Source organism: Ylistrum balloti, unplaced genomic scaffold (genome assembly GCF_031769215.1).
Source record: "Ylistrum balloti isolate Yb309-2 unplaced genomic scaffold, AGI_CSIRO_Ybal_v1 Utg369798, whole genome shotgun sequence".
In the NCBI taxonomy this organism is placed as follows: domain Eukaryota; kingdom Metazoa; phylum Mollusca; class Bivalvia; order Pectinida; family Pectinidae; genus Ylistrum; species Ylistrum balloti.
Window position 1 is genome coordinate 214379 of NW_026781977.1, and position 26487 is coordinate 240865.

General features: G+C 34.0%; 2 protein-coding genes across 2 annotated transcripts; one reads left to right on the forward strand and one right to left on the reverse strand.

Moving 5' to 3' along the window:
* Window positions 1-1530: 1530 nt before the first annotated feature.
* On the reverse strand, window positions 1531-2283 carry LOC132544442 (uncharacterized). Its single transcript, XM_060208043.1, has 2 exons — window positions 1996-2283; window positions 1531-1848 (listed from the first exon to the last, which is right to left on the reverse strand). Exons 1-2 carry the CDS (start codon window positions 2281-2283, stop codon window positions 1531-1533), a joined length of 606 nt encoding a protein of 201 aa, XP_060064026.1.
* Window positions 2284-11670: 9387 nt separating this feature from the next.
* Window positions 11671-14217, forward strand: LOC132544463 (uncharacterized). Its single transcript, XM_060208060.1, has 3 exons — window positions 11671-11715; window positions 12822-12918; window positions 13769-14217. Exons 1-3 carry the CDS (start codon window positions 11688-11690, stop codon window positions 14013-14015), a joined length of 372 nt encoding a protein of 123 aa, XP_060064043.1. The 5' UTR covers window positions 11671-11687; the 3' UTR covers window positions 14016-14217.
* Window positions 14218-26487: the final 12270 nt, after the last annotated feature.

Genomic DNA, 26487 nt, shown 5'->3' on the forward strand with positions numbered 1-26487 from the left:
ATTTAATGTTTATATGTATTAGCTTAGGTTTCATTAGTAGTAGTACGAAGTTATAGAGCTATTTTCATATATTGTAGCTTCTGAAGCTGAGATCATATTATCAGGTGGAAAAAGTACGGCAGCCTGGAGATGCCATGGGTATCGTTACATGAACCTTTGTAGTATCAGATCGTACTTTGGTACCGCAAAATATAGATCCTGGTTTCTGTGGGAGAAGGAGTAAACTTATGAGCTTGTTACTCTCGATTGGTGGTACAGGCGGTCAACGACGTCTTATGGTGACCCGGAGGGTTCATTTTATATGCACATATAGACTTTACTGAAGCCATCGGCATGGAAAGATCAGATTCTTGGAGGCAACCGTCAGTACTGGTGTATATGGAGATGTGTGCATTCTGTAGATAGACCTTGACATTGTATAGAACTGATCATTGCTGTTTTTCCATCTGTGATATTTGTCAATTGTGATATGTGACGCTACAGAGACTTTAGGTGTAGAATCGTGTAAATTGTATGGTTTGAAAGCTTAGTGTGAAATCTAATGCTTGTTCGGATGAAATGTGGGCGAGTGAGTGTTATCGTACACAGTAAAAAACACACACACAAGAAGTATTGCAAACTTTGTAACTAGTGTAATATATTTGTAAATATTTATCGTTGCTGTTGTTGTTTATGGCAATTGCTCGGCTAGGATACAATATTGAAAAGAAAGGAGTTCGTATCCAGAATGTGATGTATAATCCTTACTTGGAAAAAAAACCCACTGTAGCTTAGAACTTTTTGTAATAGTAAACGGAATTATTAATATATATTTCCACTTCTGATCATCAGAGTCAAACTCATCACACCATTTTCGAATACCAGTAGGAGTTAGTGCTGGTTTAATAATAGAATTGTAGAAATCTTTGGCACCTTTTTCACTTTTATAAAAAGATTCAAATAGAAGTGGTATAAAAGGCTGAAATAATCGTAATAGATGGAAGTTATGGTTTCTCGATAAACACTTGACGGCTGTAATCAAGCCACGATACTGTATATAGTTGGTCTTAATTGAAAATTTATGAAGAAACTCATCAAAGGAGAAAAATGTCAAATGATCAGAATTTTTGATTAGGTCATTGATGGTATATATACCAGCATTAAACCATACCGGATAGAAGATAAATCTACTGCCCACTTGAATGTAATTATTGTACCAGAAAGGGATTTTTTGTATTGTATCAGAATTGCTTTGCCTCATAAGAAATGAGTTATTCAATCTAACCCAACTTTTAAAAACATCGTTCCAGAATATATTACTACAATTGTTACTACATGACTTGACATACTCCTGTTCGCAATGAAATATTTTTTTTCAATAGAACTTTCCATTTTTTTAGAATGGGTGATTCTTCTAGTCCATCCTAATTTAAGAGAATTGAAGAGAATCCATAGAAGCTCCCGTATCTATCATTTTTAGCGTTAACTGGACAGGTCCAACAATTTGTTCTTTTAGGGTCATTGAGACCATTATGTGTGTCAAGGTTGGATTCAGGCCTCCTCCTTCGACCTATCCAAGTTTAAAGAATGACCTGTATTATCATCTCGTACCTTCTCTTCATTTTTTACAACATGGGCTCTTGTATCTCCCCCCAGCTGAGGACAATTGACCTTAAAATGCCCTTCTTCCCCGCAGTGGAAACAAGCGTTTGCAACAGCCTTCTGTGAAGGTTGTGTTATAGGATCTTGCCTCCTCTGGTAATAAAGGTTGCTCATGAATTTCCTCATAGTTTTCTCCATATCATTAATTTTGCTTTCGAGGCTGTTCACTTTTTTCTCTAAGCTTTCTTTCTTGATGCTGCCTGCCACCTAAGGATTGCGAAATCCCATCTTGTGGATACCAGGAGATGGAGATATCTCAGACTCTTCAGCGACTGAAAATGATGAATTTGGTTTCCGGTCTTGGCCTTAAATGGCTCTTCTGTTGTGCTGAAACCATCTTATTTTATCTAAAACCTCTTGTATCGATTGTGCCTCCTCCATCGCGGTATGTTGGCCAGCCTCTTTGTCCAGTGCTCCCTGACAGATGGTCAATATGGCTTGTTGATACATATACTCATCTGGCAGATCTTTGTATGCCTTTGTGCTAATGGACGGCACCCGGTCCGCCCAGTCAGCCAAGGACTTATCAGGCCACTGTTTTGCTGAACGTAGTATAGCTTGGCTGGTTTCTGGTAGTTCTTTGAAACCAAATCTGCGTTCCAACTTGTTCATTATATCATAGAAATCAATATGTGGCTCCATTTCAATGAACAGCGTGTGAAATTCACTGGCTTTGTCCTCCAGTATGTAACAGAGGTTGTCCCGACACTCCTTTGAAGATCATTTAGCGGTTTCTGCAAATCTTGTGAATTTAGCGAGGATACATTACGGAGTTCCTTTCTTTGTCTGCAAGTCTGGCCCCTATGCCTGGGATGTCCAACATTTCTCCCGTTCACAATAGTTAATCCTAATCACCTTGACAGTTGAAATCCGGTAGCTTGTAAAATTATAAAGGGAATAGGCGATTACACACCACCAGCCACAGTACAATTAACGCCTTTTCCAGTTTGCGATCGTCTTCGTTGATTTGGTTCTCGTCCTCTTTGTTGATCCCGCCAAGTGTTGTCGTCTTTTTATATCCTGACGAAAACCTTGAAGTAGTTTCTGGTACCAAGACTGCTTCACATGTGACTCGGGATTTTTTTCTTTCTTTCCTCTGGAAGTTCGCTTTTTGTGTACTTTCACAATGTACTCGGCCCAATCTACTGTCCAGCATTCATTGATGATGTTATAATTTCTTAATTTACCGTTTAAAATGTTTATAATATTTTTATGGGTTTCTTGGAAAAAGATGTAGTAGGTCTTCAGTATATTCTGGTTTGGATGTACTTTTCTTCCTGAAAATCGGAAGCCGGAGGAATAGTAATGAAACTAATAATGCTGTCTGCACGGACCTTCAGTAAAACATCTTTAAAACTAATGAGTGTGTTGAATATTGAATCTTCTGTTTCCTCTGAAGGTTTAATAACTTTTCCTAATTTAACTCGCTCCAAACACAATGCATCATTTATTCCTAAACAGATTTTGATAAGGGGTATGTGATCTATTGAGATTGATTTCAGTTTATTCAGTTTGATCTTTGACATAATTAAATTTAGCACTTCTTTTAATAATGAAATTGACCTTCAAATCACTGGGTTCAGGATAGTTGTCAAAATTATTGGCCCTTGAATCAGAAATTAATATTGGACAGTAAGAATAGATCAATTTCTAGAATAAAAATAATAAATTGTTGAAAATTTAAACTACAAGTTAATCAAAACAAAGAATCAGCGTTCACACATCATTTTACCACAAAGTATTAAATGTAATGTAAAATTAAACTACAAAGTAATAAATAGAGAAAGAAATGTGAAAAAATAACTTTCCACTTGAAAGTAAGTAAAAGAATTGAATTGCGAAAACAATACGAAAATTTCCACGGGAAGAGCGGTAATACATCACAACCAAACGAAAATTTCACCTAAACTAGCCTGATCTAGATCTAATTTGTATGTAGGAACCCCAATACATACTAGAAATGAAACTGCCAACAAGACTTTTTGAATTTATGGGGGTGTTAAGAAAGTTTTGAACAAATCACGATACAAAGACCACACGGTCCCACCGTGCAAAAAATATGGCGATTGGCACGAGGCTGACTTCAGGCTTCGTCGAGACCAATTTCTCTAAATTCAGAATTTTAGGATTCCTGCCACAGCTCCGTTGCTCGTGACGCCAGTGTTGTGTACATACATCGGTACGTGGTTGCAGTCTCCATTGACCGTCAAATATCCAGAATTTGGTTTGAGATTCTCTCACGTGTAGATTCTGTCAAATCAAGGTAGCAGTAAACAGTTAATTTGCATTTTTCCTGAAATTATTTTTCATGTTTGAGATATACAGGTATAGCAGATTGGTTATGGAAAATACATCATTACATGTATATATATTTATAAACTATATAACAATTACATTAACAGTAGAGAGATGAAATTTGTGTAAAAAAAAATTTTCCTCTGATTTCTGACATTTGATTGTCATGGTTACCAACTGAAAAAATGCTAAAAATGCAAAAATACTGCTAATTCCAACCCAACACTACAACTTTCTAGGAGAAATTTAATTCTAAACACCTATCTTACAATCAACAACACTGTCATGGTAACAAAGTATTTACATTTCAGCAAATTCCAACTCGGAAATTCTTCATAACATGACCACATGTGAACACTACGAAAATGTCACTTCCTGTAAAGCTAGTTTTTGGTGCGTAGACACAGATTCGAGACTGTCCAAATAGTAATTTCCAACACAAAGCTAAAATATTATCCTGAAAAAAATGAAACCCCACATTGTCCACTTTAACATGACAGGACCAATTTTAGCAAGGATTTTTTTTTTTATTTTTAATTAAAACCTTTATAATGGGGTAATCTAATGAGCAAAAAAATCACCCATGGCCACACCGAGAAACTGTGTTCTGCTACCCAAGTCTTCATAACAATTCTCAGAATGAGGCTGTCCTCGGAACGTCGCCCAGACGCTTGCATCCAAACATATATACACATACTATTTATACTACACTATGCAGAAGAAGATAATACTTAAAGATACTTAAAGAGAAGATACAGAGAAGGAGAAGCTGAGTTAAAAGTGTCTGATAGGTCATTAAAAATCAGACCCACCACATAGCACTTCCACAACTTACTTAATAACTACAACTGACTATAAACCTACAGTGCGACCAAAATAGTTTTCATCGCAAGTCAGTCAGCACAATCGGAAATAGAGAACCGGAAACTACGAATAGATTCTAATACGAGAAGGTGACAAGCATAAAATCACCAAGGTCCGGATTAAGTAAGAGTATATATTTCATAGATTTATAAAAAGCTAAATTCCAACAAAAACAATAATTTGTCATTATAAGATGAAAAGTCTTTCCTTCATACCATTTCTTTAGTAATATGAACACTGAATCTTAAATCCGAAAACAAAATTACTGTAGATGCTTTTGTAAACTTCGCTGAAAAGATCAGACTGAAATACATTATCATACAGGATCTGGACTGTAGTCAATTAAAAGTCAGGAAAGACTAACAATTAAGTCATACCCATGATTGCTTATGTCATCTGATTATTATCTATCAAATATTTCTGTCTGATATTGGTCTTTCAAATGTTTCGGTCTGATCATGGTCTATCATATGCTTACATCAACTGATCATTTTCTATCAAATATTTCTGTCTGATGTTGGTCTTTCAAATGTTTCGGTCTGATCATGGTCTATCATATGCTTACATCAACTGATCATTTTCTATCAAATATTTCTGTCTGATGTTGGTCTTTCAAATGTTTCGGTCTGATCATGGTCTATCATATGCTTACATCAACTGATCATTTTCTATCAAATATTTCTGTCTGATGTTGGTCTATCAAATGTTTCAGTCTGATCATGGTCTATCATATGCTTTTGTCATCTGATTATTCTCTATCAAATATTTATGTCTGATATTGGACTATATAATGTTTCTGTCTTTTGATCATGATCTATCAATGTTAATGTCCACTGATCATAATCTATGTGATGTTTCATTTCATGTAGATGATGAATTACATTGGTGACAGTGGAATTCATCAAAATACACACAAATTGATCACCAAAATCTTCTTTTTGTACATCATGAATGGTCAAATTAGTCACAATAAGTCGTTCTGCATTTATGCAAAATATGAAACGATAAACAATACCAAGATTGAATGCAGCAAGAGGCCAAAATGAATTATATACATAGTTCACCTGTTCTGTACATTATGAAAAGATGACTTTGTGGAGAGAGTTTTTTTCATCCAACTATTTTTTCACATTTGACACTTGAGACTATCAATGAAGTCTTTAAAATTGTTTAACAATATTTAAAATGTTACAATGTTATCTTTTAATAAAGTGTTTTGTAATATGGTTATACTGTGACATATTGAGATGGTAAAACAGATATTTTTGGCTTTATAATTATGGCATACTGCTGCAAATTTCAGCGAGTCCCATAGGGCCTATTTTGCTCACCTGGCAAAATATTTCTTCTTCATCGAAGAATGCTTCAGACTAAATTTGGTCATAACGCCATCATTTCTACTGGACAAGTGGGATTTTAAAAAATTGATCTGTTTTCCCTATTTTGCCCTGCCTCTCCTGTGCCAGGGTCCCTAAGGCAACCGTTTATACAAATTGATTTCCTTCACCTAACAATGCTTCAGAACAAATATGAGCAATATCCAATCATTCCTACAGGAGGAGTAGAATTTGTTTTTAAAAATCCCCCTTTTGGACCCCATCCCACAGACTTAAGAGGGTGAAGACCAAGCATTTATAAAAAAGATTGTTTCCATTTTCCATGGAATATTTCTGACAGAATTTTGTCAAAATACTTTCAGTATTTCATGACTAGTGACGAATTTTTGGAAAAACGTTGACGGATTGAGGATGGATGGATGACAGAAAGACAGATGGACAACAGACACCGAGGTATACCAAAAGCTTTCCTGGCACTTTCAGCCAAATGAACTTAAAATCCAACAGGGTTATCTCTCATGGGTTAATCTTGAATTTGGGGAATATTACTCATCATGGAAAAAGGGAAATTTTGAGCCTATTTTGAGAAATAGTGACATTTTGGCTCATGCTATTGTTGCTGACATCAGTTTCAATAAGTTGCTAGATCAATCTGGTCATTGACCTCTTTAACAATCAATCTGGACTAGATATGCAAAGGAAAACATGGAATATTGTGGTTATACTATCTAAAATAGCTTCAATTGACCAATCAAATGTCATCTTACCTCTTAAGTGAATTCAATCAAATTCAGTGCATATGCAAATTATACAGTTATCAAGTCCTAAAGTATAGAAGTCTTTTTTGTTTTAATCTGGAAGCCGAGAAAAACTCTAAGGATTTAGAATTGGAAATCCCAGACAAAGCGTACAGCTTATGGCCTAAGTGCCTATACTTGTAAAGAAAAACTAAATACAAACATGTTGTTTTTTTCACATTGTACCTCGTAACCTGCAGATCTGCTACTTTCATATGGTTAGACCCTCGCCTCAGATACCAGTCAGCGGAGTAAGGTCCGGCACTCTCACAACCATAGTCTGCCACACAAGAATATTTTATAGTAACATCCAGATTTGTTCGCTCTTCTTTCATATTTAGATGAATGAGCACACTTTCCTTTTGGCACAATCTGACATGCAAACAATTGAAAATAACATAATTATTTTCATTGTAAAAGAAAGTTATAACCAGATTGATTATATAAGACTAATGCATTCCTAAATATATACAGTGCAAACCACTTAATGTCATGTTGGTTAATGTCACTTTCCTGTTAATATCACGTTTTCTGGATTTTCCTCCTATATTTTCTATGTAATCCAATGTCTGATAATGTCACTTATTTTCATGTGGGAGACACTTAATATCACTTTTCATTTTCACAACTATTACAAACAAGGGCTATTAAACGCTCGCCGAATGGGTCAAAATTTAAGAATAAAAAAGGGGAATAATACCTAAATTATGGAGCAGAGAGTTATGGTTCCTATACACTGCATTTCTCCTCATCAAGATTGATCTACTTATGAAGTGTTATGTTGATACCTCTTATAGTTTTTGTGCTATGCTTCGGATTTAAATTTAAGTATGAAAAAATAACAAAGAACATAACTACTTCATTATGCAGAAGAGAGTAGTGGTTCTTGTACACAGCACTTCTCATCAAGATCTATCTATCTATGAAGTTTCATCTTGATACCTCTTACAAATTTTGTGCTATGTTCTGGACAAAATTATGACAGACCGACAAAGCGATGGACAGGCAGACAAAGTGGCGACTATATGCTCTCCCTTTGGGAAACCTATAAAAACACAGACAAATTACAGGTAAGTGAGGACAGAAACTATGAATTTATGCCCAATGTGCCAAACATAACACCTGGACATGACCGTAAACATTGTCACTGCTCTACTCACCAACATTTCACACCTAAGGACCTCCGACCAATAGATTTACCTGCTTACCTGTAAGGTCCAGCTCATTGCAGGAAAGTCTTGTGCACATCTTTTTTTTTCATTTGGTTATTGCAATCTTAGTGATAAAATTGGCGACTTTCTTCTGTATTTTATTTTATCAATAAATAGAAGGAAATATTATATGGGAGGCTTGTCACGTGTCATTCAGAGCATTAAGGGTGAAATGTCTAAGGACACAATCATATCCCAGAAGGTCATTCGGTTTCTTAGCTTCATGAGAAACAAATAATCAAAGGCAGGGTTCATCAAACGAGCCACATCAGCTCTTCACATGAACTTTGAAACCTGCCATTTTGCTTATAGACTAAGAATAAACATTTTAATCTGTGTGACTTGCATATGAAAATAGCAATTCCACAGTTACACAGGTAAAAATGGTCATCCTTATAATCTTAACTACAGGGAGTGATTTATGACATCTATGCTGTTGAAGACATGAGATTATAAAGGCTGAATGACCCGTATTCTTTGTTAATTACTGTTACCTACGAAACTAAATGTAAGTCTTGGGGCCTCACTTGATATTGTTTTATAGTTTTAAAAGAAACTCGGAATCTGTAGGTCAATACAAATTTTGATAAATCATGGTTCATTGTTTGATAAAGAGCTCTTATGTTATCTATAAGTATGGAGTATTGTATTTTAAAATGTTTCCTGGTCCACTGGAGTTATCGCCAAAAACAGCAGGATGTCAGAGAAGTGCTTGGACGTTACAAACCGCGATTTTCTTCCGTATTTTATTTTATCAATAGATTGAAGGAAATATTATATGGGTTTTGTCTATCTCACTGAACAACATATGGGAGGCTTGTCACATGTCATTCAGAGCAATAAGGGTGAAATGTTTCAGGACACAATCATATCCTAGCAGGCCATTCGGTTTCTTAGCTTCAGAAGAAACACTAATAATCACAGGCAGGGAGCATCAAACTAGCCACCTCAGATCTTCACATGAGGTTACGTAGGCCAACACTCTGACTGACTGACCTGGCATTGCCCCACATTTGTCTGCTAATGACAAACTTTGAAACATGCCATTTGGCTTATAGACTAAGAATAAACATTTTAATCTGTGTGACTTGCATATGAAGATGGCAATTCCACAGGTACACAGGTAAAAATGGCCATCACTGTAATCATAACTACAGGGACGGCAACGGTACACAAGTAAAAGTTTCCATCCCCGTAATCATAACTACAGGGACGGCAACGGTACACAAGTTAAAATGGCCATCCCTGTAATCATAACTACAGGGACGGCAACGGTACAGAAGTAAAGGTGACCATCTCTGTAATCATAACTACAGGGACGCCAACGGTACGCAAGTAAAGTGGCCATCCCCGTTATCATAACTACAAGGACGGCAACGGTACACAGGTAAAAGTTGCCATCCCCGTCATCATAACTACGGGGAGTGATTTATGACATCTATGCTGTTGAAGACATGAGATTAAAAAGGCTGAATGACCCGTATTCTCTGTTAATTACTGTTACCTACGAAAGTAAATGTAAGTCTTGGGGCCTCACTTGATATTGTTTTATAGTTTTAAAAGAAACTCGGAATCTGTAGGTCAATACAAATTTTGATAAATCATGGTTCATTGTTTGATAAAGAGCTCTTATATTATCTATAAGTATGGAGTATTGTATTTTAAAATGTTTCCTGGTCCACTGGATTTATCGCCAAAAACAGCAGGATCTTAGAGAAGTGCTTGGACGTTACAAACCGCAATTTTCTTCCGTATTTCATTTTATCAATAAATAGAAGGACATATTATATAGGTTTTGTAATCCCTGATATCCAAATAGTAATAATAATAATGATTGAAATATCACCCCTTTGATTGATACTGATGTCCGTACTACAATGAGAAATTTTATATTCCATATGTATTGGGAAAAGTAGTGGCATTTTATTAGAGATTGATTTTAATTTTCAGAGTTGCTGGACAATATTAAATCGAGGAAAATAACGATAATGGTGAATGTAAGTTGTGCTCTATTAGATCTAGATCTATACATAGGTTTAGTTAAAGAAGGTCTTCATGAGCAACAGATTAACACCCGAAACTGTGCGGTAAAACGTAAAGACGCCCCCGTCGTTGGTTCTGGAAAAAAATACCACCTAACTATTAATTTCGCGAATTTTTGTTGCATGCGAGACAATGAAATTGGCAATCTGTCTTAGTCATCAATATGATTCTATTTGAGGAGTCGACAACATCAAGAAGCTGAAATAAGATTGAAAGATTTTCCCGAAGAATGTTTGGAGAAGAATCTGATTTAGTTTTATTTTTTTTTTTAGAATCTGAAATGAAATATGAGATAAAAATTATTACATAACAGGAAACCTAACAACACAACTTATCGAATTGGATCAAGATAAACCCATTTTAATGGCCTATTTAACTCGGTGTGCAGTGTATCTCTGGTATTGGTTTTTCACATTTATCTCGACTTTTTCCACATTTTTATAATCTACTTCTTTAAGCTTTACTTTCTAGGTATAGAAGGACGAAACAGCTGTTAGTTGCATGTGAAAAGCATCTTAGTTCATCATTTGGCTATACTGTATCAAATTCTAGAGTTGTATTGGAATGTGACATCAACGTGTGTGTGTCGTTTGTACAAGGTTCGGAACATTTGAATTTTATTCTGTGAGAATATCTGAAACTTCCCGCTGGAGTTAAACAAGGCTCTCCACTTTCGATCACAAAGGGTTCGTCAGGAGCAGTACACATATTTTCACTCTCCTCTAATAAAGTTATCGACAAAAACACTATGTATACTTATATGCGGGGTTAAATTTGAATTATAATCATTCTATGAGCCTATGGTATACATTAATGTCCGAAATTTTAATCAATCAATCAATTAAGCAATCGATCATTCTTTGGTATATGTTCACAATCTTTAGAAAAAACTTCCCCTTGACATTTTGGAGTATCGTGAAAACAAAAACGTGTGTCACTGATAAAAACAACTGTCAGTGTGTAGATAACATAACGTAAATTAAACGCTTTCCAGATCTAAGAATACAAAAAACGAATGACGTTGAATTCCACGATAGCTAAAGTTTCATTTGGAAATTACCTGTACATTGTCACGAAATTAAATTATTCAAAACTAAAAACAAAACGTCGACAAAGATACCAACATGTCAACACCTTCATAATCCAAACTCAGATTCAATAAAACTAGAGCGAAATATGAGAGAGAAAAAAAGAAAAAATATACAGAGTTTCCTGAAAAAGTACAAGGAGAATAAGATCAGGTGTTCCGGAAAAGTACTTTTTTTCCTCTATCAGTTGTCAAGTGTGTGAGGAGAAGGGTGAAAGTGTGTTTTAAGGTTATGTGTAGTATATGTGAAGTGTGTGTGGATGCATGCAAGGAAAACAGTAGGAAGTGGTCCTTGATAGTCCAGTTATCTCATTGGTCTTCTGCTTTTTTTCAATTATCTGGGTCCTATATAAATATAACACCAAAATATGTTTAATTAAAACGAGAAGCTCGTCTGATTAAACACCACAGAATGGAGAAGCTAAAAATGTTCACAGCAAGTAAGTATATTTGCATATTTTTACGATGATAAATTTGCTTTAACAAATAGTCTTTTCAAGTAGGTAATAAGTGCTGTTTATAGGATATAGCAAATGTATAATATATGTTGTTTGTGTAATAACTTCAACACGTATTTTGGTTTTAAGTGCAATTTTGAATTGATTTCATTGGTATTTGATTAATGGAGGACATTTGGAACTAAAGCAGATGAAAACTAATTAAATATGCTAAATAAAACTGCTAACTATCCAACGTAACATAACCAACCATATTATTTGATAAATAAAACTTAGAAGGAAAGTTATATCGGGGTGAGGTTTTAAAGCAACTAGAAACAGCATCATGTATACAATATGGCGATATAAATAGAACGCTTGTACAATTATTAAGAATAGGTTATGATTGTTCTATATCATAATTCGTAAAAATCGTTTTGACAGATTCAGATGTGCGGAAGTATAAACTTATAAAGGAAAATACAAACATGCGTGATACTCGAATCTTTGCATTAGTCTGAATATGGGGTTTAAAACCTGTCATTTTTCCTCGCAAAAGAGATAAACAGATTTATACTTGAAAACAAAATTATCTATTGACATTATCCTGTTCGATAAAACTACTTCTTTCTAATTCTATTCATATCAAACAGGAAGTAGTTTTGAGACCTGATGATGTATACCATTGTTGTGTCCATATGGTGATTTCGCTTAATAGATGGCTTTATAAACTCTGAAAACCAGGTTTCTTTTTAATTTCAATGAAGGTAAATGAGTTTATTTGACCAGTACAAATACACTGTTTATCCATCACGCAAAGTACCACGGGGATGGTATTGGAAAAGCAATAATTATATACATATCCGAGATTAAATATTATTTGATATGAACTATTAAGCATAATTTAAGATATCCTTATGGCATTTGTTCAAAATTTAGTTTTCCACAATATTACTTGAAAATGGCGAAACTAAAATTTATTGAAACTGATAAGTAGTATTCTAGATAATCCTGGAAAGTTAAAAGCTGTATACACTGGATATATATATATATATGGATACGAAGCAATCAGTAATTTTACTAATAATTAAATTCTTCAACAATTGCAGTTTGTGTGTTGTTGGTTCTGGTGAGTCATGTGCCTACTCAGTGTGCTCGGCCAGAAGATGGCTTTACCAATCCTAAAAACAGCAGAAGAATTCAGAAGTAAGTTGTCTTAAAATGTGAAAATGTTTTCTTCTTAATCATAAACCATATAGCTTTGACTGACGAAGATGAATATTGTTTTAGCAGGTTTACTAATTATTCTTTTCTCAAATTTCATGAATAATTAATATACTCTATCAAACTATTGCACAGGAAAGCACCAGCAAACTGTTGTTTTTGTTTTATGTTTTTTTGTTTATTTTTTTTATTTTTTTTTTTTTTTTTTTTCTATTTTTTTTCCAGCTAAGATTATTTATGTAGCCAGTAAAACAAATCTACCAACGCTCCTTATATACAAAGATATTGTCCATAAAGAGTACAAAAATTAGTTGCAGTCGGTTTGCTTCAGCTTACATGCCACTTTGTAAATTGAAACACAGGTACTTGATATTTTTCTATAATTATCAGGTATATGAACACTTTTACGATATTTATTAAATTATGGGGCTAGTACACGTCTCATTTAAAATGTTCCACATTCGATCACTCAATCCTGCTTCCTCAGTCGCTAGTGAGTCATAGAAGGAAGAAATATGTGAATGATTCAGTTGAATTCATTGTTAAGCTCTGCTGTATCTAATCTGAATTTGGTTTAAAAAGTTTATTTACTTGTTTATCTTTTGGAAATTCTTTGAGAATTCGCTTACTCTTCCGGAACACCTGGTCTTATTCTCCTTTCACTTTTTCAGGAATCTCCGTTTAAATTTCATTTGTTCATATTTTGCCATAGCTTTATTGAATCTGAGTTTGGATTATAATTATGTTGATATGTTGGTATCTTATATTTTCTTTTTATCACTCAAAATGATATTTATACCTGCGTTTGATTAGTCTATATTTGTCATTGCAGGCGCTATAGTGACGAAGATTATATATCTGCCTATCAGAATATTAGAAAAGGTATCCCCAACGATGTGTTGCTTAGGAATGGTGGAAAAGGTATCCCCAACGATGTGCTGCTTAGGAATGGTGGAAAAGGTATCCCCAAAGATGTGCTGCTTAGGAATGGTGGAAATGGTATCCTGAAATTGGACTCTTTTCTAGATCTGCTCCTTGCAGTCATAGCCTGGGCGATCTCGAATAAATACGAATTTTGAGTACGTTCTCACTGGAGCACAGACTTGTGCATGAGCACAAAAGTTGAGTTTGAGCAGGAGAATGGTCTTACAACTGGGAATCTAATAACAAACCGTTTTAAATTTTTGAGAGGCAGAATATTACTATTATATTATTACGTATGTTTTTAAAGTGAAATTTGTAGTTATTAAAATTTGGTCGATATCTTTTAATTTTTTATAATATTTTTTTTATAATATTTTAAATAATTGACGGTAGTTATAAAAACACAATTAAGAATTCATTAAAAAAATTAAAAAGGAAAAAAAGGCGGTGTTATCATGTCTATAGACAATATTTCATTAATTAAGGATGTTCTCTACTAATAATGTTTTGACTGGAAAACATAATTCAATATATAATTAATTCCAACACATAGGACTTTTACTTTATATATACTTTGTCATCTATAACTGCCCTCACAACTTGAACACTAGCGGTTCATATCACGTTATGAAGACATTTCGCCTGACGGTGTAGTTGACGGCGTGATTTAGTTAAAAGCATCAGCAATTTCAGAGATTTGTGGTCAGCTAAAGTAATTCTCTTCAGTATTACTTTGGAACTATTGGGTAGATTTCGTCTAAATTTTGCATGAGTTATCGTCACAAATCACAGATTTCAAATTCGTGAATTCCAATTGGTTACCACTTTCTTTAATTTTTGATTATCGGAAAATAAAAATTTCGGGTGATTTCTTGATCTTGGTAAAATAACTGATTAATGGCCTTTTAAAACATTTTCATTTTTTGGTTGCGTTGCAGCTTAAAGTGAAATTTGTTTCTAAATATCCAAGTATCATAGCGTTAATTTGTAATGAAAGACTAAAATTTATTTTTAAGAAAGTTGCCGCGAAATCTGTATCTGTTATTCAGGATGAAAATAAGTATAATATGAGGAAATTAACTATTTCCTGTTACACATATTCTGACACCTGTATCGGAAAAAGAAGCACAGCAACATATTGATTGTTTACCTTTTAATCAACTTTGTGGGATAAAACGTTTCAAAGAATCATCATGAAAAAATAAGTTTCATGTTGGATCTTTTTTACTTCTCAGGAGTACATCCTAAAATATGTTAAATGATTTTTTGAGGAAAAACTATTAACATGAAATTAATTGAAAACGAAATGTGCATAGTATTGAAATGGGGGGAGATATGGTCACTGTCTATTTCATCTTCGTATACACAGAAAGTTCAATGTAAGTGTGTAAGGACTTAAAAGATTATTTTTAGCGTTTCTTAATAATATTGTATGAACGTTTTCAAGATGTTAACAATTGGCTTCATAGCAACTGTATACTCCATCTGTTACAAGGAATACGCCGTATAAGTTTCCCACTTTAACCAGCAAGTAAAAAATCCGAGAACAGCCATAATAAAACGGCTCCTCTTGTCATCATATATAGCAATTGTATGAATGAGTACAGTCACAAATTTAGCTTGATTATTGGTATAAAAGTCTACACTCTCGCAATTTTAAAAATAATTTCATTATTTTAAAATGTAGTTTTGATTTGTTTGAAATAAAAAATTGTACATGGATATTTTGATAAAAAGCGATGTGGTTCTCATTCAGACGATGCGTCTAGTATTACTTATGTTCTCGTGTTGTGGAATGGGTTTATACACTTTTCAGAATAGAATAACCACGGAAATTATAAATGGAAGTCGGTCCTGTCAGTAACTGACGACATTTCGTTTGTAATGGATTCTACATTTATAATTTGGACTGTCAGATCAACGTCGACTGTCGCAGACGAAATTGACAAACTTGGTAATCAAGAATGTTATGACGATAATAATGGTTTTGCGGCAAAATTACATGTTGGCCAATATATCTGTTCTTTAATCTCTTTTTATATTTCCTTTTTTCGAAGGCCTTAAGCCCAACATCTTCGTAAATGTCAGTACACAGTATACTGGTACCAAAGTGAAAGTGACCGGCAGCCAGTTTTGTTCACCTAGGAGTCATCTATTTTATTCATCTAATTTTTTAATCTCAACAGCGACCGAATCAGTGTAAATTGTAGTATACCATTTCATATACTACAATTGGGCTTATTAATGATATATAGACGAATGCAACACACAATGTTAATATTGCATGTATAATGATTAATTTGGTGGACGTCTCACCTTGACTACGAATGTTCATTTATACGCTTGATCATCATACTAATGGATATTCTTTGACAGACTTTAGTATGCGGTATATTTGCATATGAATGTAATCTTCACACTGGGCATCTGTCTCATGTGTGAGAGATATAAACTTGCCTCTCTTTGTTGTCAGATCACAAGTCTCTATCAATATGTATAATGTGACATTACCGTACTGATCTACCTTACGAGCAGGTTTACGCTTGATCCATTTCCAAGTTTGGATAAAAGTCGCTCCAGGCCAGTATTTTAAATCAATATCAAAACCAAATTTGGTAATAAGATCTACAGTCTTGTGCAAAGAGAAACCTTTACTGCTGGTAACAATAATGGACTTACTGGAGCATTGACAGGTTTCTCAAGAAATTTATTTCATCTACTTAAACTCATTGATCTAATGATATAATCTCTACAATGAAAATACAACCTGTAAACAATATTATTTCATACTAACATGGAGACTATTGGGAGCATGTAGTCAGGTGCTATCCCCTAAACAGGAATCAATGACTAATCAATGAGAATGATATACATTACATTCTGTGCAAAGGATACTGGGGAAGTGCCAGGAGGGTTTACATGAAACTTAAAATAGTACACAGAACATTCAGATGATGATGATGCCGATGGTGATTATAATAAGGATGCAGTGAGGTGTCAACTGATGACGATGATAGGAAAATGGACGGGAATGATGAAGATCCTTCTGTCCCTGGCATGGAAAATAAAATATATAATAAGAAACTCATTTTAACAGTCACACTCATCCCCATAGTTATCTCTCGATCATGATACATGTACCTGAAGATAATATTAAAGTTCAATATGTTCAAGATCGAGTTTCTGACAGATCAGGACGATTCGTCCCAGTCACAAATCAGAAAGGTTACACGCCTACTCGACATTTTCTGAAATAACAATCAGAAAAGCATCTTACTGCACTAAGTCTGGTTTAATTCTTACTGACAGGACGTGTTGCAGCGTCCCTCATACCCGAAGTACCAAACACTACAGTCGCATTCCCTTTCAATCCATGCCGGTTCCTCGCACTGGCTCTGCGGCAACCGTCACATCCTCTCTACAGGGTAGACCTAACTCCCGTCAGGTACATAGAGTTTGGACAGGCAGCGGAAAGAATCTGGCTTCAACACGTTGGGTGATTACTGTAGCGTAGGTTCATAAGACATCACATCGCAGTTCAGTGTTTTAAAATGCGTTTATTTCATTGTCGTAGACAGATAAACCAGGAACTTCCAGAGTAAGGAATTTGCGATGATGACTGGAATATGTCTCTCGATGTGTAACCATCGAGAGACAAAGTAAGAGCGAAGCGGGGAAAGGGCGGTGCTTGGAACATGGACGAGTGGTCCGTGTGGCACGCGGACATACATACCTACGTACATTCTTGCATACATTCTAATCACATTCCAAACACTGGCGTGACACGCGATAATTTGAATGTGTAGTTATAGTACAGTAGTACTGTATATGAACACCTGGCTACACATAAAAGAAATACAAAATTTGGATTCAGAACGCTCAAAAAGTCTTCATCAAATATGGCGGCTTTCGCAGTCTGTGATACGCTACTTGCTAACTATCAAAACTCATACAAAATCAGAAATTCTGTCATATGAGCAACCGATAAAACTGTGTGCAAGGAAAAACTAGTTTCAGTATAACTATCTAACACACGTTACCATGGCAACGGAATCTCAATATTGCATGCTTTATCTAGAGAAGTGTTATATGGATTATATGTCATTCAACAGCTTTATCATTTAATGCTGTTTCTGCAAGATAAGTACAAATCAAGTATGACGAGGATTAGAAGCACGCATTGTTTGTAAAATTAGGACACATGAGGAAATATCACTTTTAACACAGAAGAGTTAGCATAATAAAAATATATCTATTGCAGCCAAATCTGTATTTTCATATCTGATTAAAACTACAGTTAATTGTTCCATTTATATCAAATTTGATACAAATTTTGTTCAAGTTCTCTACGCGATTTGCAAACATCTGCCAGACCCTTTACCAATACATTTGAAACCAGTTATCTGCCTGTTCTGTCCTCCAAATATGAAGACCTTTTTTGCAAAATACTTGTGGATCAAACAATTTCAATTATATTATTAATCTTAATAATACCATAGATACTGGTAAAATAAATTGGTTAAAACAATTCTTGTGTGATGTAAGAAAATTGCATAAAATTTATACAATCTGTATAAAGTCACAAAGAATATAAAATTTCATTGGTTTCAATTTCGAATATCACACCACATTCTTAGGAGAAATGATGAACTATTTAAAGTAGGCTTATTTACTGTGTTCATTGCAGAAAGAGAAACTATACATCCCTTAATGTGGGAATGTCAGGAAGTACAAAACCTGCTACAAAGTCTAGAAACACTCCTGGATCATCTTTATATTATCCTGTCAATCAACAATTAATCGCTCCTATTCTGGTTTATAAATGACAGCTGTCTTATTTTTACTGTTGACAATATAATAATTCAGTAATATTCCAATGCCTAATGATATTTAGTATCAGCATGTGTTTGTAGTGTATATGAATCGTGGAGACTATTTAAACCATAACCAGGTTGCCCCTGAAACTATTCCAAGATAGTCTCAATGTATAAAGGGAGATAACTATCATTAATTTGTTGTTATAAAATCATGTTTTAAAAAAAGTCAGATAAAGATAATTATCTTTAAAAATGGCTTTAACTGTCTGGGTATGAAAACGTAGAAATTCTACAACAAATACCGAATATAGGTTGTAGAATTTCTACGTTTATATAACTACCCAACAAGATGTGCAAATCTTCCTCGAGTAAACAGGCAATATTGATAATCAGGTTTTTATATTCTGTGTACAACGCCTGAAAATTAATTCTTTAATGTCCCGTAAATTCCTCATAAATCAGAGCGAAAGATATAATGCTGCAACTATCCAAATGACGCCAGATAGACAGCTTAAGGCAGTACTTTTATCGGCTGTGGAGCCTCCATCTGGCGAGAGAAAAAAACAAAATGTCATGTCTTTATTTTTCAATCTGGCGAGTGTCAAACTAATTAGTATCCATTAAACAATTATAATTCAGGAAAGCATCTTGCAATTTACTATATCGGTTTCTTTTAATTCCTCCTGTACATTAATTACACATATGGTTGGTAATTTGATGACGAGGGCTGATCTAAAGATAATAATACAACTTGTATATGATAAGAAATTTTGCAAATAACATACGAAGAAAACACGAATACCGTGCTTACAGATGTATAGAAAATCCCAAAATTGCCCAGTATAGTTCCATATCGTAGAAAAAACGACCAATATTTACTTCTTTCGTTCTTCTTATATGAGAATGAGTATTTACACTTATGGCAGTTCTTGCTTCTGAAGATTTGTTTTAAAAACGGGACAAAAGAAAACAAAATGATTACGAGATCAAATACAAACAATAGCTGAATTCAAGCTATAAAAGAAAACAAAAAAAAAACAAAAATAAGGCTCCACAAAGGCAGAGAAAAACATTTTAAATATGAGAAGAGCGATTAATTCACATGCGTTTAAGCGCTTGGAGTTGGAACGTGACAATAAATGGGTGCTAATATCCCATGCCAGATATGTTATCAAATGGACATATTAAATGGAATAAAGCATTGGTCGTTCAGGAATAGAGCAATGTATCTGCATGGCAATGTTTATATTCAATATGTTTAGTGTATACATGTATGCCAGAGAACACAAAATATCTCGGATAACATGGCCTGTGAGAGGCAAAATCAGAATGCTGATGTTCATGACTTTTATGAAACAGAGGATAGGAAGAAAACTCAAAACCAGTCGACTACCGGAGTTGTTAATCTCTTATTATAAAAGTAAAGGGAGTGTATGTGAAGTAGATTTTTTTACTATCTATTTCTTACTTACACCGTTTGGCTGTAGAGGCAGGAGATAACCCGTAGCTGGAAGTGCTAGATGACTCGGTACCGCTAGGACACGATGCCATGGATGTTTCTGTAACTAATCCTTCAGCATTATAAGCATCTGAAATTTTAATTCGAGAAAACTTTTAATTTGACATTCTTGGTTGTGTTTTGTTTGTTTTTCTGCTTCCTTTTGTCAGAGTCGCACATTCCAAACCTTCTTTGGCATATTTTTATCATAAAGTAAAATGGCAATGTTGATCAGACCACATAATGGATTGCACAAAACGAAACGAATATAACATTCCTGATTGTATGTCTAATGTGTTATCTACCCCATAAATGTTACATACTTGCCAAGTCGAATTAGATAAAGAGTAATAAAATAGGTTTGACCCATTTTTGTTTAATTCTGTAACTTCGTAATTAATCCAAATAACAATACCTACGATATGGCACCTTTACGATATGTCCCGATGTATATATTTTGTCAATTGAAAGTATACCATATGCAGGAATCTAATATGGTGGCCAGCCTCAAAGTACATGTCACATGAAAGTATTCTTCGATTGACAATTTCTAATATATAAACAGTGCGTATTTTGACGATACTCTTAATTAACAGTGAAATATTCTACTTAACCTAAAAACTGTATATAGATATACACATATTTAAGTGAATAAAATTAATAAATAAAACCTGCATATATATATCGCCTGATACATGTTCGTGGTTAGAATAGATAATACGTTTATGAAATAAAGTTTGATATAACACTAAATATGCTTACACAGATATTTCCACATGATGTAAAGTGTACCCGGTGACAAACGTTTTGTAAGCATGGTAATTTTGCGGATAACTAGGACTAATTGATACAAGTATGAATTATATGGACAATTAAAAAGTAACATAAAAAAAAATTAAATGACTTGAAGGATTTTGATAGTGGCATTTCCTGTATTTTTTATATAAAAATGTCAATCACGTGTTTTGACTGACGGTACAAAATGTTATGATAGTTTAACCATACACAGGTCCTGGTTTCGATGCTTATGTGTACATTTTTCAGAATAAAAGAAAATACTGTTAATTCAAACTTTAGAGTTACTAAATTATCTACAGTGATAAGATGGTGATTTTCATTTGTATAGACATTCATCAAAATATTTGTTTTAGATGCTCCGAGTATGGGGCCAGTTGTTGTCGCTTTGTGAAATAACTGTGCATAAACGAATAAAAAACCATTTATCACACGTAGATAATAATACAAATGAAGACCAAACAGTAGTGCATGTTGTAATTTATATTCAATTTTGCTGGCGTCTGTCTGAGAGAGTTTGTTTGGAGAAACCGCTCGCATTAAAAATAACCCTATTTAAAGTGATATTCGTACGGTTGTCTTTCGTTAAATTTCACAGGAGTGAAGAAAGCAGGCAAGAAGCATGCCCTTTGTGCTTCACTGCATCGATGTAATTCATAACATATAACACAGCTAAAGATAACACCACTTTTGGGTATTCCCGGACGGGCCTCGATTTATCCTCTGTCACACAAATTGTGTGCAGTTTTCGGCTTATTTCCATAAGATACTGATTATGTAATTAAGTATATTCATATACAAACGAACTGCAAATCCCGAATTATCCTTCACAAGCAATCGATTTTTTCGAATTATGTTCAAAATAGTAAGACACATGTGTGTTTCAGAATCGTGTCCCTTGTGTCATAGGAATCCGTGCATGTAATAATACGGTTCTACTCGAATTTAATACATTTATTTCCGCTTCAATAGGGCAAAACATGACGATTGATTAAGATAATTCATAAACTGTATGACGTAACTGATGTAATCATGTTTATCTCCTTAAATAATTTCTCTTCTGTGTCGTGTATCCTACAAATACTGAAACTGTTTTTTTTGTGAATCCTTCGAGCTGCAACAGAAACAAATGACGCTGTGACAAAGCACGATTTCAGGTGAGCAATATGACAGCAGTGTCAGTGTTTCTATATACAAAAAGAGTTCTGTTACTGACGATTTGACGAAATATGACTAGAAGTAGGTTAAGTCATTGACATAAATTTAAATGGAAAGAATATATGGAATCGCAATATTGTATGCTAATACATGCCACAATACATATGTTATTTTACATCAATATATATTAATCAAAGTCAGTATTCTCATATCATATTGCTATGCTTGATTATATAACACTCAGTTCTTCCCTGGTCAACTTTTTTTTTTTATAAAGCATGACAATAATTTGCTACTGTAAAATTGGGATTTAAACTACTCGAAGTTAAGCAATATTTGTATTGCCGGCAATATGACAAAATTGGATTTTCCTCAACGACATCAATTGTGGAATTCAATTGCGTCCTAACCATGTTTAAGATGAAAGATTATATATGACACCTTTATCAACAGTATTTTGATAACGACGTTTACGTATAAACGGAACAATATTGTTGTTCAATGATGGTTAGAATTCGCCAGATTTAAAAGAATTTAGACTAGAGCGTAGATTTTAAATAGTATGAAGACCATTAACATTATTAAAAGAAAACATTGTCACTGTCGCCGTTTATCTTTATATATGGAATAACCACGACAAATTTAATTCCGAGACCATTGAAACACATATAACATCTTCATATTGTAGTTCAATATTTACAGAAAAATAACCATTCTGATATTTTATTTCTTTTTAATATGCCATTTTGAGCAGTTGTCATTTGCGAGTAACTCTGAATTGATCTCAAGAATTAAAATATCTAATCAATAAGATTATGTTTAAATCAATCACGACTTGAATAACAATTGATCAGATGTTCATTTTCTTCAATTTGTATCTTGCAATAACAGTCTAAGACCAATGAATAACGACGTAACACTGTTAAACATGTCCTGAAATTATTTACGAAACTGTCTACTGTCTTCCGTACATCGTAGCTTTGTTCATTCATGGATTTTGAAAACGTTAAGACTCTGTACTTACGCGGGCTGGTTTGACACAGAATAGGACATTCCAAGGTTAGATATGCAAAGTACTGGCAATAAGATGATTTGTGAGTTGTGGCTGTGCAACAATCAGAAGCAGGGTCAGAGGTCAAACCGGAACAGTTTACTACAATGAGTACAACAGTTCTCAGTCTTAATCGTCTTTAATATTACATTATATAATTGTTAAAAAATGCTGCATAATTTTTAATGTAGCAAAATTCCGGCGATTTGGCATTCCTTTCGAAAAGTATTATGGCATATAACATGAAATGACTTTGATATTTACAATAGCATCCGCAATAGGTTCAGTTATCTATCAAAATAATGTATATTTAATGCTATATTATTTCCAAAAATTACGCCAAACATCTGTCGTAAATTTCCAGGGAACAGCACAAAACATGTAAAAATACAAATTCTTATAACTTTTAAGTAGATCTATGTATCATCACAAAACTGGGAATACGTTGTATGTAACATTACTTGCAGGGACATTATTAAATCAGAAAAGTGATGAATGACTGTGTACTTAATGTAAAAACGGTTTCGTGTAAGATACGGTAGAATTCGAGAAAAAAAAAAATTCAACGATGTAATTGCTCTGTAACAGCATTAAATTTTATGACATTGAAACATTGTAACACCATATATATATATCTATCTGTCAAGGATGAACTATGAAAATATTTATAATTATTTATTAAATTTGTTATAAGTATTTTCAAATAATTAAATGAATGAAGTTATGAATGTATAAATGAATAATTGAATTAACAGATTTCTTAAATATATGTAATTGATTATACGTTCAAATATTTAATGAATGAAATATTGGAATACCATGTATATTCAAGATTTTTGTTTATGCACGGTGTGTAGCGTTTGGAAACCTTCCTGCGGGAGGACAATGTAAGGCGTTTTATTTAAAACCCTGGCAATGTCCTCAAAAAACTGAAACATTTAGGTAGGAAATATACTTTTTAAAATCTGGTCATTGAAGGAATAGATAAGATATATACAGAGACATTTTTTTAATGTGCAGCTTACGGTTAGTCACTAGCAGTTGTATATATCAGTATCAGCAGTATTAGCAGTATTTGTACACAACACATCAATGGCCTTTTCACCGTGTAAATATTTACTTGAGAAGGCGGTCTTTGTACTACCACAAGCAATATTGTATTATTTATAACTTTACTGAAGTAATTTTTGTCACTTTTAATTCCATTAACAAGAACATGAAGAAAATACAAACCTGTCAACGTAATCATAATCAAAACTGAAATCAAATAAAATGTGAACAAAAAAGATATATATACAATGAGAACAGGACCAGGTGTTCCGGAAGAGTAATTGTCGTCTGCTTCATCGACGGCAGTCGCTTAATATCTGCTTTACTCACGTGCGAAGTCGTTTTCTATTATAAAGGGCTTGTTACACATATATTCGCCGGTGTTCAGGTCCATCTCCTTGAGATTAAAGCACGCCTTGCCACCACAATCTGCCAAGAAATAAAGTGTGAACATTGTTATGTATCTACTAAATTAAACCTAGAGAGTCGATAGATACATTTTAAGCCCATAGTTGCACATCCTGTGCATTGCAATCAGAGGCAGAAGTGACGTGTTTTAAACGGAATGGTTTTCCGTCACCATATGTATGGGCCGTGATTATATTATCCATTACTGTCTGTCGTTAAATACATTATAACATTAACATCATTTTTTCATTGCTTGTTATTTGAATCGAATCAATTTCAGCTCTGATTTCAATAAAAAAAGAAGTTTGTGTTCAACTAAAGATTATAATGGGCATTGGGTTTATGTCTAAAAAAATAATATTTTATTTTATTGTTAAAGGTTTGCTGATAAGTTTTATTCGTGTGGATGAATATAATGTGAGGTGTGATCTACCTTTTATTAAATCTGTTTCAGGTACACAGTCTATAGAGAAATAATCTATCCTTTATTTGCACTGTTCTAAGTACATCGTCTGTTGATGTATAATATATCCTTTATTTACATTGTTCCAGGTACATTCTCTATAGAGGGATGACCTAACCTTTCTTTGGACTGTTCCAGGTACATCGTCTGTAGAGGGATGACCTAACCTTTCTTTGGACTGTTCCAGGTACATTCTCTGCAGAGGGATTACCTAACCTTTCTTTGGACTGTTCCAGGTACATTGTCTGCAGAGGGATTACCTAACCTTTCTTTGGACTGTTCCAGGTACATTGTCTGTAGAGGGATTACCTAACCTTTCTTTGGACTGTTCCAGGTACATTGTCTGCAGAGGGATAACCTAACCTTTCTTTGGACTGTTCCAGGTACATCGTCTGCAGAGGGATTACCTAACCTTTCTTTGGACTGTTCCAGGTACATTGTCTGCAGAGGGATTACCTAACCTTTCTTTGGACTGTTCCAAGTGTATTTGCCGTCAGAGGAATGATTTACTCTTTCCTTGTGCTGTTCCAGCTACATCAGCAGTAAAAGAATTATTTGTCCCATCGGAGAATAAAATTTAAACCCATTCAAATTTCGGAATGATAGCATTGATACTTTGCATTTGTGCCTAAACAACAAACCAAGAGCAGCATACATTCATACGTTTCATACATTCAGTGATTCACCTCATCCGCAGAACTAATATCAAAGTGGTTCAACAGTTACGGCTTTCCATATTTCAACAGCGCACAATCGTATCTGTATGTAGTCTTGTGATGTGTTAAAGATCAATAAAGTGAATATAAACTCCACAGATTAAACTGGAGGCATGCATCAACTCGGCATTTGTGAATTGTAAGATATAACGTATTTGTCATATGTATAGATATATTCAAGAATATTGATTTGTTTCGAAATCGCCATGACATAAATTAATTTGTCGTGTGAATATTAACATCGAAGACGTCAGTTTTGTTTCAAATCGCAGCGACGTACAGTTATTTTAAATGCACTCAGAGCAACAGCTATATCATATGTAAATGCACGCGAAAAGTTTATTTACCGACGAAGAAAATATTATTATTCAAGTTTCTTTTACATGCGCAACATATCCGTCCATAATGCACAAAGAGGTATAGATTATTTTATTAAAAGCCCGACATTATATTTAAAAGTAATCGATGAATTTCAAAAAAAAAGATCTTTCTGAGAGTAATCTATCATTTACCTGTATATATTTACTTTGTTATGTGTGTAATATTGATATTATTGCTTTACACATTCATGCAGAACATCCATTTTAAAGAGATAAGATTGATTTTCAGCTGATCATTATGTTATGAATTTTTAACTTACAGATCAGAGTTACAGTCAGGTGTGACGATTG

What these genes read in the sequence shown, in the direction of transcription:
- LOC132544442 (XM_060208043.1), bottom strand. Translation starts at nt 2,283, where the DNA reads ATGGAGCCACATATTGATTTCTATGATATAATGAACAAGTTGGAACGC. An exon ending in AGGCACAATCGATACAAGAG is followed by an intron (nt 1,849 to 1,995) that starts GTTTTAGATAAA and finishes CGCAATCCTTAG; the next exon opens with GTGGCAGGCAGCATCAAGAA.
- LOC132544463 (XM_060208060.1), top strand. Translation starts at nt 11,688, where the DNA reads ATGGAGAAGCTAAAAATGTTCACAGCAA. An exon ending in GCTAAAAATGTTCACAGCAA is followed by an intron (nt 11,716 to 12,821) that starts GTAAGTATATTT and finishes CAACAATTGCAG; the next exon opens with TTTGTGTGTTGTTGGTTCTG. An exon ending in AACAGCAGAAGAATTCAGAA is followed by an intron (nt 12,919 to 13,768) that starts GTAAGTTGTCTT and finishes TTGTCATTGCAG; the next exon opens with GCGCTATAGTGACGAAGATT.